General features: G+C 41.6%; 1 protein-coding gene across 1 annotated transcript; it reads left to right on the forward strand.

Moving 5' to 3' along the window:
- The first annotated feature begins 6,489 nt into the window (after window positions 1-6,489).
- Window positions 6,490-8,762, forward strand: CYTL1 (cytokine like 1). Its single transcript, XM_062574721.1, has 4 exons — window positions 6,490-6,663; window positions 6,770-6,814; window positions 8,183-8,311; window positions 8,478-8,762. Exons 1-4 carry the CDS (start codon window positions 6,517-6,519, stop codon window positions 8,559-8,561), a joined length of 405 nt encoding a protein of 134 aa, XP_062430705.1. The 5' UTR covers window positions 6,490-6,516; the 3' UTR covers window positions 8,562-8,762.
- Window positions 8,763-11,125: the final 2,363 nt, after the last annotated feature.

The raw sequence follows: 11,125 nt of genomic DNA on the forward strand, positions 1-11,125 counted from the left end.
GATATCGTTCATAAAATATGCATGAGTCTTCAGCTAATTCTTTTCTTAGTCTCCTGGATTAGACAAAAACAAATTAAAACATGCTTACAGGGACATCTAGTCACCTGGGAATTCATTACATGTGGTTCTGAAGCAGAAGAGATTCTTTTCCTTGTTATCAACATGACATGAAGTAGAAGAGCTGAAATGAAAAGTGAAATTCAGCTTTAATTGAAAACTGAATTTCAATTCAGCATAGGCGTTGAGATCAGTTTTGACATGCTCAGATACTTACTTTGCCTAGTACTATTTCAAGGCAAGCTTATAGAATAAAAATAAAATAGTTGATAAATTTATTAATTTTCTTAAAGAGAATGAAACTCCCTTTATTTTCATGACTTCTGGATTTTACCAAGCTGTAAGTAAGCTATCCCCACCTTATTTTATACATTTTTGTGCCATGGAAGAGTATTCATACCTGTACAAGATACTTGTCACATCATTTAGTTTTAGGGGAGTGGCAAAGATGCCTTTGAACCTGTTTTGTGTCTCCAACAGTCAGGACTCCCAAAAGTAAAGCTCTCCATGAGAAGCAGGAAATAATGTGTCTGATTTACTATTGGTTTGACTTCACTGCTTCCACAATACTGAGGCTGATGAACTGAATACAAGTTTAGATTTAAAGCGAGAACGTGGATCTGCAGGACTCTGTGACTTGTGACATTGATTTCAGTGATGGCAGGATTTCATCCATTATGTGTAAACATAAAACATGAAAAGCAGTCCATAGAAAGGAAAGCAGAACTACAGGGACATGATGTATTATATGGACCTGTACTTTACCTTCTCAGCCAGTTGAGATGAGAATTTATTTTGCCTTGTGGTTGTTTTAGCCTGCTGGAAGAACTGTTGTTTATATCTAGAAATACACACAGCAACATAAGCTTTGATGTTTGTGGGTTTCTCGGCAAGAATAAATAGAAAACTGAACCTGCTAGCATGCTAAGCATGTAGTGAGAAATCTCCTGTGCATGCTGTAGTTCAGCAGAGAAGTCTCTTTAGATTCCTGTTTAGCTTGGACCAGGTCACTATATACAGCTGCACTTTCAGTCTTATCCATTTATTTTCTTTTAGTGACGTAATGCTTCTGAAAGGTGCAAGAATACCAGTCCTAGCAAAGGAAGTCCCTCATTTGCTTACGGATTAAGCACAGCATAGACAAGAGCTCCTTGGAGGGACAACATCTGAGAACGAGTAGTGCAGACTTTGCATCGATTCACCCCTTGAATTCCCCCATGGGCTTACATCAGGGATAAATTTAGTAGATGAATACATTTATTTGTGTTGCTTATGATATATTCCTCACTGGCTGACATCATTTTTCATCATGAATGTAATTGGGGGGATGGAAGCTGACCAGCAGTGATAAGACCTGGAGCTATCATCTTCCACATTTGCATGTGGATGCAGAGAGAGAGAGAGAGAGGGGAGGCAAATGGGGCAGCAGGGAAAGCACGAACAGCTCAACCTATTTCCCCATGGCTTTTTATTGCTGAAAGCTGATCTAAATCTAAAAAAAGGCTCCCTCCCCCAAATCGTGTTGCTGAGGCCCTATTTTCAGCGCTGGTAAGGTCTGTTTTTACCTTGAGGTAACTCCCGCACGTGAGCGGGCTCCAAAGCCAGGCGTGGTGCGGACAGGGCGCTCCTGTGCTGCCGCGAGAAGACGAGGTGCTGCAGCTCTGCCCACGCTCGACCCCGGCCAGGGAGCTCGCGGAAGGCACCGCTGGTACCAGTGACGGCTGGTTAGCTACTCCGAGGTAAAACTGCCTTTTTCTCAGCAAGGCTTAAGACTCTAAATCCTGCATTACTCAAATCAATAAGCCTCGCAGTCCCTGAAAAGAGCATCGCTGATGGGGCTGAAACCGAGCGTAATCTGCTGTTTCTCTGTCATTAGCAGCTATGTTCCCGCAGCATCCGTGGGAAGTGCCGTTATCCCCAGAATACAGATGGGGAGCGGAGGCTCGGCAATGCCAGGGTTTTGTCTGCACCACAGCGACAGCAGTTCGCATGAACATCTCTGAGCTGTCTCGGGCACCAACGCCACTCGCAGCTCAGCGCCCCAGAGCACAGCATCATCTTGCTGCCCCAGTCCCCAGCTTATTGGGATAGCAGGCTTAGCAGACAGCGTGGGGAGACTTCTACAGATGATGTCAGTGTACGTGATTTGGTCACTGTTCTGCGGCAGCACAAGGAAATTATTCCTGTTCCCCTACCCATGACTAGTGCAGTCACCACTGACCTGTCCACAGGACACCCCATTTCCATATGCTTACCTGCAGGTAAAAGCATCAGGTTCATGCTGGCAAGGCCTGCGGGCTGCAGAACATCTAGTCTCTTTTTCCGACCCCGATGATATAACTGCTTCTATAACTGTTTTATCTGAAAATAGGCTTTTGAGCAGTAACATCTGTTTTCTCAATATATATGTAAATTTTTAAAAATACTGGAAATAACAACATCAGTGTAGGAAAAAGAGAGCTGTGTCCCTGAGTAAGCAGAGGAGAGGAAAACTATTGCTTAATAATCCCAAAGAGCATTGCAACAGCAGCCCGGAGGCATTGCAACAGCCCCGAGGTCCTATCTTCCTGCCTTGTCCAGTCTACACAGCTCGACCAAGATGCACAGCTCTCCCGTACATCAACTGGAGATGTATGGTGAGCTGGAAACTGCAAAAGAGATGAGCTGGAAACCCCCACCTCAAGTGAGGGCATGCTGTGCTGGGGCATGCTCCTTTCCTCCGATACCCATGCCACCGGCCGTGCTGTGCCCAGCACCCTCAAGCGTGAGATACTGCACAACCCTACGTGCCAGTTCAGTGCTGCTGTCTACATAAAGACTCACCAAAGTGCAATTATAATAGTGCACTGGCAGCTGTGAGGAAAAAATAGTGCAAACATACCAGTATAGTCGAGGACTTCATCAAAATTTTAGGGTTTTCCAGAAGCCTCCGAATAGCTCTGCACTGAGACTGAAGCTTGTGAGGCAGTTTAGCTCAGCTGTAAAGCAAAAAGTGGCACCTTTGCCACAACAGCAAACTGAGTCATAGGGATTTGAACCACTTCCTAAGTACACAAGACTTTCTCTGTAAAGTGCTGTTTTACTTTTCTTTTTCTTTTCCTATTTTTCAAAATAATCAGAAGCTCGTTTCATGAAGTGCCTCATGGCAGCCTCCAACTATTTTAAAATAAACATTTTTGTTAGGCAAGTGGATTTTAGGATTGGGAAGGCAGCAACTTGAAAAGGCTTTTCTCAAATGTTGGTTGAGGCACTGGTAGACTGTTCAAACATGGGAGGAATTTCTGCCTACATAACGAGTCCTTTGACTTTTAGAAAAATATTATTGTTTGAGTTTTCAGGAAAATAGAAGCAAAAGGACAACATAGCTCAAAAACAAAACGAAGGTACATATACACAGTCATGTCATGAGTGGCATCTAGTCTCAGCCTGTGTGTTTACTTTTGGTATGGAATATTCCTTATGAAAAAGAGTAAATATATACACTGTAAGTAGCACTAAGAGGCTGTGGTGACAAATCAGCCTTAAGAGTTGATGTAAAATAGAGATAGCATGTGGCATCTGAGCCCTTGGTGCCATCAGGTGCTCAGTGAACTGAAGAGTACAGTCAAGGTTTCCATGCAATCATGACCATCATAGGTGTCTTTCCTTCAGTAAGTTTTTATGGAATCAAAGGGAAACCACATGGCAGGAGTGCTCCAGATGAGCAAAAACTTTGGAGCAAATTATTCCAGCAGTCTTGCCTTGTCACAGAGCAGACAGTCCTTCTTTGATTTTGGTTAATTGTTTCAGCAAGGCCTAGATCCAGCCTTTCCTTTGCTCTCTGGGCCACATGTAAGAAGTGTCTTGGTAGCTCAGCAGTTTATTACGTTTCCCTGTTCTACAGAAGATACCTCAGAGCACGCGTCACATCTCTGACTGCCGGTGGCCAAACATCGCTTTGAGTGCATGGGTCTGAGCAAACCTCAGTGCTCAGGAAAGATGTAGCTCTGGGCATGCAGCCTGTGAGCCTGGGCCTGAGTAAAAAAGCAGGAACAGACTTTTGCTGCCTACTTCCTTTTACTGCTTTTGCAGAATTTGGCCATCCAGCCCTGGAGTTCTGGGACAAGAGTCACAAGGGACAGCAGAGCAAAGAAGACAACGCACAAGTTTCAGTTTAATGACATTCAACAGGGATGCAGGAAATGAGAGTCTTCCTCTTCAGAAACTGAGAAAGAAATTAATCCCAGCTCTCTCTGCTTTTGGACAAAAAGTCCAAATCCTCACTGTTACACAGGAGTTGGGCACTTCTTTCCCCAAGTGTATCCTTGGAGATAAGGGGTTGAGACTGCCAGGCTTACCCCAGGCACGAGCACTGGATAAGGCACTTTGGGCAGAGGGCGCTGCCTCAGGCCAAGAAACCACAGTCTTGCCCCTCTCCCATCCTGCAGACTGGGATTGTTAAATATCTTTCGGTTGCCTGAACCTGGTCAAAATATAGGACTTTGAGAGTTACTTTTGCTGTCTTTCACTCTTGGAAGAGAAGGGACAGCCATAGGGCCATGCTCGTAACAGGCATATTGACGTTTAACTATCTTTTAGAACATGAGCCATGGGATTTTGCCGTAGTTTGAAATGGAATTGTCACTGTAGGGCTAATATAGGTAAAATGTGAGGAAAGAGAGTATTCCTCACACCTGAAAAAAAAAGAAGGAAAAGCTTAATTTCGAAGACATCTTTAGTAGCAGTTGGACTGCAGACTTTATTTACTGAAAGAGCATTTATGGTGTTCAGAAGACTGTTTTTCTGGTAGAGCAGCTACATTTTAACCTCTTACCAAATGAGAATGTGATAGAAAGATAATATTTTACTGCTACCTTAAACTCCTGTTTACACTAATGAGACAATGATAAGAGTTTATTTCTCTGCTGGCAAGTCTTACACAAAGCAGCAGCCTTTCCTTGGAGGTGCATTAGGTACCTGTGTTTCGATTTCACATTATAGATCCACCTGCTTTGGAACTTCTTGTTTTCTATGGGAGAAGGTTCCCTCTTTTTCTCTGAGATCTGCATTTACTTGCCTAAACAAGCCCCTTTGCTGAAAATAAGACCTGTCAGCCCACTTGCCAAAGCCAGCCCTAAAACCCCCACTGCTAAGACTCCCAACAGTTTACATATTTCTTTCCTCACATTCTTATTTGTCATTCAGGAGCACATGATTTTTCTAAACATATCATTCTTCATAAAGCCAAGAAATGTCACAGGAAAATAGCATGCAGTTCTCTTTCCCTATCTTCTCCAGGTATTTGGGGGGATTTAAAGCAGACCCCTCTACAGCAGGCAGACTCCTCCTTTCCCACAAAACCGATTTTCAGAACTCTGATTTTCTCTGAAAAAAATGGCTGGTGGGAAGCCCTTCCTTGTACACATGTTCAGTCTTTTCTTCTCCTTTCATATTCAGGCGAACCTACCCCCTCTGCTTCAACCCCAAGGGACTGTGCTGTCCTCCATCAGGCAGTTCACTGCCTGGGTTAATGCCTAGCTAGAATCTGAACATGAAAGGTTTTGGGGCGGGGGTGAGCAGTGAGGGGTTCTTTGTTTTTAACATATAGCCAGTTCTTCTTTCAAGGGCACTTCCATTTTACTGGACAAGTAACATCTAAAACCAACATACATTCAGCCTTTATACCTGCATCCAGCATCTGGATGTGTTAGCTCACTTTGGACTCTGCTGAAAAAACAGAGCTTCATAAATTCAACTTGGAAAGCAAAATGGTATTTATAGGTTTACGACAGCCTTACAGAGGTGTATTAATCTGTTTGAGACCATGAATATATAAATATATAGTCTCTTCAAGCAGCTGCAACAAGCGCTATTATTTTGATTAAGAAACACTGAGCATTGTAATAGACTGAAAAGAGAAGAAGATACTGAATTTGGGAAGTTTCCTTTATAGCAGCAACCCTTCAGGCCTGCTGAACGGTCTGATAAGCAATCTAACCGATACTATCAAAATCAGATACCAGCCCTGTGACGATACTTCTCTTTATGCAGCTTGTGTAGTCCCAGGGCTGTATATTATGATCCCAAGAGGTATGTGCCAAAGTACTTGCAGGGTCAGGGCCTATGACCCTTGATAACTCTGTGCTGTTTATTACACATATTTGTATTCCTTTAGATGCTCACTAGGTTGCTTTCTCTCTGGAGTAACGTAGTGTTTGTTTTGTTATCCTCACTCCCTTCTTTCCCTGCTCCAGGGCAGGAAAGTGCTAGGAGTTCAGGCTCGTAGGTTGGCAGGAAATTTAAAACGGCAGCAAGCTGCTGCTTGGACCACTCCCAGGCATTTTTTTTTTTCCATTGATGCAGGAGACTATTTAATTGGGGGCTGACTTGTCAAACTTAACTATTGAAGCTCACCAGTAGCTGCACAACCACTGACAGTGATTTTTTCCCTCCCTTTCTCCTTCTTCTGACAAACTCCCCATGATGAAGATGCTGCTGAGGCTGATTGCTTTGCTGGCTGCTGTCCTGTTTGTCAGCTCAGCTCCTCCGACCTGCTACTCGAGGGTGCTCTCTCTGAGCAAAGAAATTACGGAGTCTTTTAGGGATTTACAGCTCTCCAAACCTGTGGTGAGTCTATCTAAAAGCTTTTCCTGCAAAGAAACTTTGGGTTGCTAGTTTTTGGCAGAAATTTGTCTGAAAACAAAATTGCAGTGGTCGTTCTTCTTTCCTGCAGGACCCATGTGTGGAGACCCTCCCCAGGCTGTATTTGGACATACACGTAAGTTTTCACTTTTCTTTCGTACTGCTGTTCAGTAAAATCAACTAATGAGAAGAGAGAATAACTGCTTAGGCTGTACCCCAGAAGAGTAGTTTGAAGTTAACTTTTCAGAGCTTAATTAACCAGAGATGTGGGGGAAAAAAACAAAAAGAAATATCATTTTGGATCTTACTAAAATCCATGTGAAGCTTCAGAGATTATACTTGTTTACAGATTCAAAAATGAAGAAAATCTGAAATGATTACCATTTGCATATTATTAATTTATTGTGGTAGCACCTTTTCAGAAGTTAAATGTGCAACAATGCCTAGAGTAATAGTTTAAAAGAAAAATGCTTAGGATCAACCTCACTTTACTTTGTTTTATAGCACGTGTGACTACCAGCACTACAGTTTTAATAAGTGGGAGTGCTGGAATATTTTGCTAGTTTTCCCCTTTTAAACACCCGCTTGCTGAATCCAGAAAGAAAAAGTATTTTGGAGGATATAGAAGTATAATTCTGAGAAAAGGCAGCAGTAGTCATCTCTCAGCAAAGACAGATAGTCTCCTGCACAAGTAGTTTATATCATGGTGTTGTGTCCTGGGATAGGTGACACACTTTGCCTATGTTCCCAGTGCCTTGCTGAGCAAATAACAAGTAAAAAATATCAGACAAACCAAGAAATGTCTAACACATTTTACAGAAGGTAATTACACTGTGAAGTTTTGCAAGCCAAGAGCCAGTGGATTCTAATTCCAGAATTACCAGAGCCTCAGTTTTAACTAAGATTAAGCAATGCAGTTCCAGTGCTTTGCTTTAAAACAAGAGCTGGAATATTTATTTAGCTGCCTTACAGGGAAGTTACGAAGTTAATGCTGTCTATGCTTTGCTTTGATAACACAAAGTGTGAAGGAGAATTACTCAGAGAAAAATTATCCCTCATGCTCCCAGTATTGCCTATTGTATGGGAACACCAGAATGATGTCTGTGAGTCTCTGATAATTCTTTTCAGCAGCTAAGTGAGGAGCCCTCTTAAAGTGGATACAGTACATCTGTACTGTAGGTAACTCCACCAGCTTCAGAAGCAGGTATGATTGCGTTGGCATTGATGTCTCCTAAAGCATGAGTCCCTCCTAAAGCACGTGCTTTAGGGAAAGAAACTGGCTGACCAAAACACACTTTTCCAAGCACTTATTTTGAGCAGATACTTTTGTTTTGAAATACAGATTATTAATTTTCCTAACTAAAGGTTTACATAGATTAGACATGCATAGAAGTAGGAGTTCAAGGTTCCAACAAAGAAAATACGAATTTTTAAATGGCGGACAATGAACACAAATCTGTATTTCTGCAGAGTTACAAATATCTCTTTTGCTTGTTTTTTTCAGAATTACTGTGTGTTGGCAAAACTCCGTGACTTTGTGGCATACCCCAGATGTGAGAGAGTGCTTCAAGTGAGTGCTCTAAAGGAAAAAGCCCGGAGCCTGTACACCATTATGATCTCCTACTGCAGAAGGGTAGGTCCAGATACAATAACAGTGACGCAGCCTCTGCTTTTCACCGCCTCCATCTCTACCTTGTCCCCTGACTTCAATAAGATTAGATCAGGGCCTGAGCATCTGAACATTTCACTATTTTGTGCCTTACTCTTTATAACAGTTGTTCTCTCTCTTATTCCTCCAGGACCTCGTGTTCCTTACTGATGACTGTGATGCTCTGGAAAATCCTGTTCTGTATCCCGCTGCACCCTCCATCATTCAGAGTTAAAATGGAGTCAGAGCGAAAGTTCTACCTGGGAAATTTTAAAGAAGACCAAAAGCCAAAACGTATATATGCAGTCGGCTACAACATTGACAGCTAAGATCTTTTTCAGGCACACTAGCAATATTATCTCAGACCTACCCATTTTTCTCAGTCTTGGCAGGAAATGAACTGCATGCCTTACATACCTACAGAGCTGCTAGTGAAACTATGGTTAGAGAGCATTTTTTCATTTGGCTAGGTATGATGTTTCAGCTTAGTCAAATTTATAAAGTATGTTTTGTTTAAACACTAGATACTAGATTTTTTTACCCTTTAATGAATAACTTGACTCATATAAAGGAAAATATATTATGATCAATATTCTATCCTGACTTAGCGGTTCCTCTTTCACTAGATGGACATGAAGAGACCATGCTTGTTTTTGCTATAGTTTTTGATAGGAGAAGTTTTAGTCTATACTGGCACATGTCTGTCTACCTGCATGTACACTGATAGTTTTTATGTCAGACTTGTAAGAGTAGAGGTGAAAGTTGCCTTTCTTGGTGGAAAACTAAATAAAAACAGCTTTCTAACCCAAGACATTTGTGTTACATCATGTCTATCAAGATCAACTCAAAAGGTGTCATCCTTATAAACTTGCTTTTCACAGTCACTTATAAATTGTTTTTCACAGCATAAGCCATCTTTAGCTTTGTTTCCATAGCAATGCAATCTTTACTGTGTCTGTACGACTTGGCAGTGCTTACATTTCTACCAGGTGAATTTTTCCTTAATACAAACTTATTTGATGAATTTACTGGATTTCTTTTTAAAATAGTGTTTCTCTGTTGTGAAAAACGTAAGTTGTGAGGCAGTTATTCAAAAAATCTGTTCAATACTCGAACAAATGTCTCCAGGACTCAGCTCATATACTGAGCTACTGAGATTAGTAGTTTCCAGATAATACCTCTGTGCCACTTCAGCATCTGCAGGACATGAGACCTCTGTAACCAGCAGTTCTTTGGTGCCAAGAATAGAAAGGATCTTCCCCATATTCTTGGAATTAGCAGCTACTAGCCCAGAGAGTCCCTTCTTTCATGCAGTGAAGGTTTCTCAAGCTCCCTTAGAGCATTTGCTGGTCATTCACCTGCAACACTGCCAACTTTGGTGACTTGGTCAGTAGTCCCTCTACTTTTTATGAAAACTCCATCTCCTGGAATCATGGGATTATGTGAGAATCACAACTTATTTCAGAAAAGAACATTTCTATCCTTTATCATTCCAAAGAAAGTTTGAAGATATAAACTGAAAAGATTGCCAACTTTTATGGAAATAGAGGAATCATAACAATTAAAGAAAAAAATAGACCTATGGGTGGAGAAAAAAGAGGAGTTTTTTGCTGATTTAGAAATTATCTTATTCTGTAGAAACTATAATTCTATTTTTGTTATAGTTCTCCTATTTCATCAGAATTCTGACATTAATTGTTTGAACTACTCAGCCTAGTGCCAAATCTTATCAGTAGGTGTAGATCCACATGGATATTTTTCTGATTGCTGTTATGCACAGAGATGTCTATACATGAAGATCTATACTTGTATTGGAAGGTGATCTATGTCCATTTCTTTAATAGCTAGTGAGGGAGGGAAGAAACCTACTGTTTCTATACATTACTCAGTGCAACTTCCTTGTGTCTTAATTTACTTATTTTCAAAAGAGATATTACCAGTAAGAATATACTTCCCAGGGATGCTCAGAACTTACTGTAGATGATTTGATATTTTCAGAGAAAAGGTATGAGACTATGATACAAATTAGAAAAGACCCGAACAGAAACAAGGAACACCTGCAGAAAGCAGAATGTGTTCTAGGGCTCCAATAAAAGAACACGCTGAGGTACAGCTATTCCTTCCCTTAAAAAGCATATTTAGCTTATTTACCCTCTATTTATTCATGAGCAGGAAGCATACTATACATATATTGTGTATATATATTTATATACACACATACATAGCATATATATAGATATATAGTGTGTATGAGAGAGTGTGTGTATGTATATACATACATACACACACGTACAAGGGAAGCAGCTGGGACAACAGACCCTGTGCTTTGCCAGGAGTGCCTGAAAGAAGCAGCGAGCAATGGCTTTGGGTGACTGTCTGCTGTAGGGGAGAGAGGCACCTGTTTGCCAGCCTGACCTCTTTTCTAGAGAGGCATGTTGCCTGCTGGGGCTCAAATACGAGACATTATGGAAAGACTGCCAAGGCTTGCCCATACGTCGGACCATTACCCTCTGCGGCTCTTCCATGTGGGCGCTAATGATACCATGGGCAATTGGGCACCATCCAACAGGATTTCAGAGCTCGGAGGATGGTGGTCAAGGAGTCAGGGAGCCCAGGTGATTTTAATCTCAATCCTCACAGTGAGGTGAGGGGAGAGCAAATGGATTTTCCAGGTTAACAACTGGCTGTGCCACTGGTGTTGGCAACAGGGTTTTGGTTTCTGTGATGATGAGACACTGTTTGAAGATCAACAACTGATTCTTCAAATACATCAGTAGAAAAAGGAAGATAGGGAAAATG

Source organism: Rhea pennata, chromosome 4 (assembly GCF_028389875.1).
Source record: "Rhea pennata isolate bPtePen1 chromosome 4, bPtePen1.pri, whole genome shotgun sequence".
Taxonomy (NCBI): Eukaryota; Metazoa; Chordata; class Aves; order Rheiformes; family Rheidae; genus Rhea; species Rhea pennata.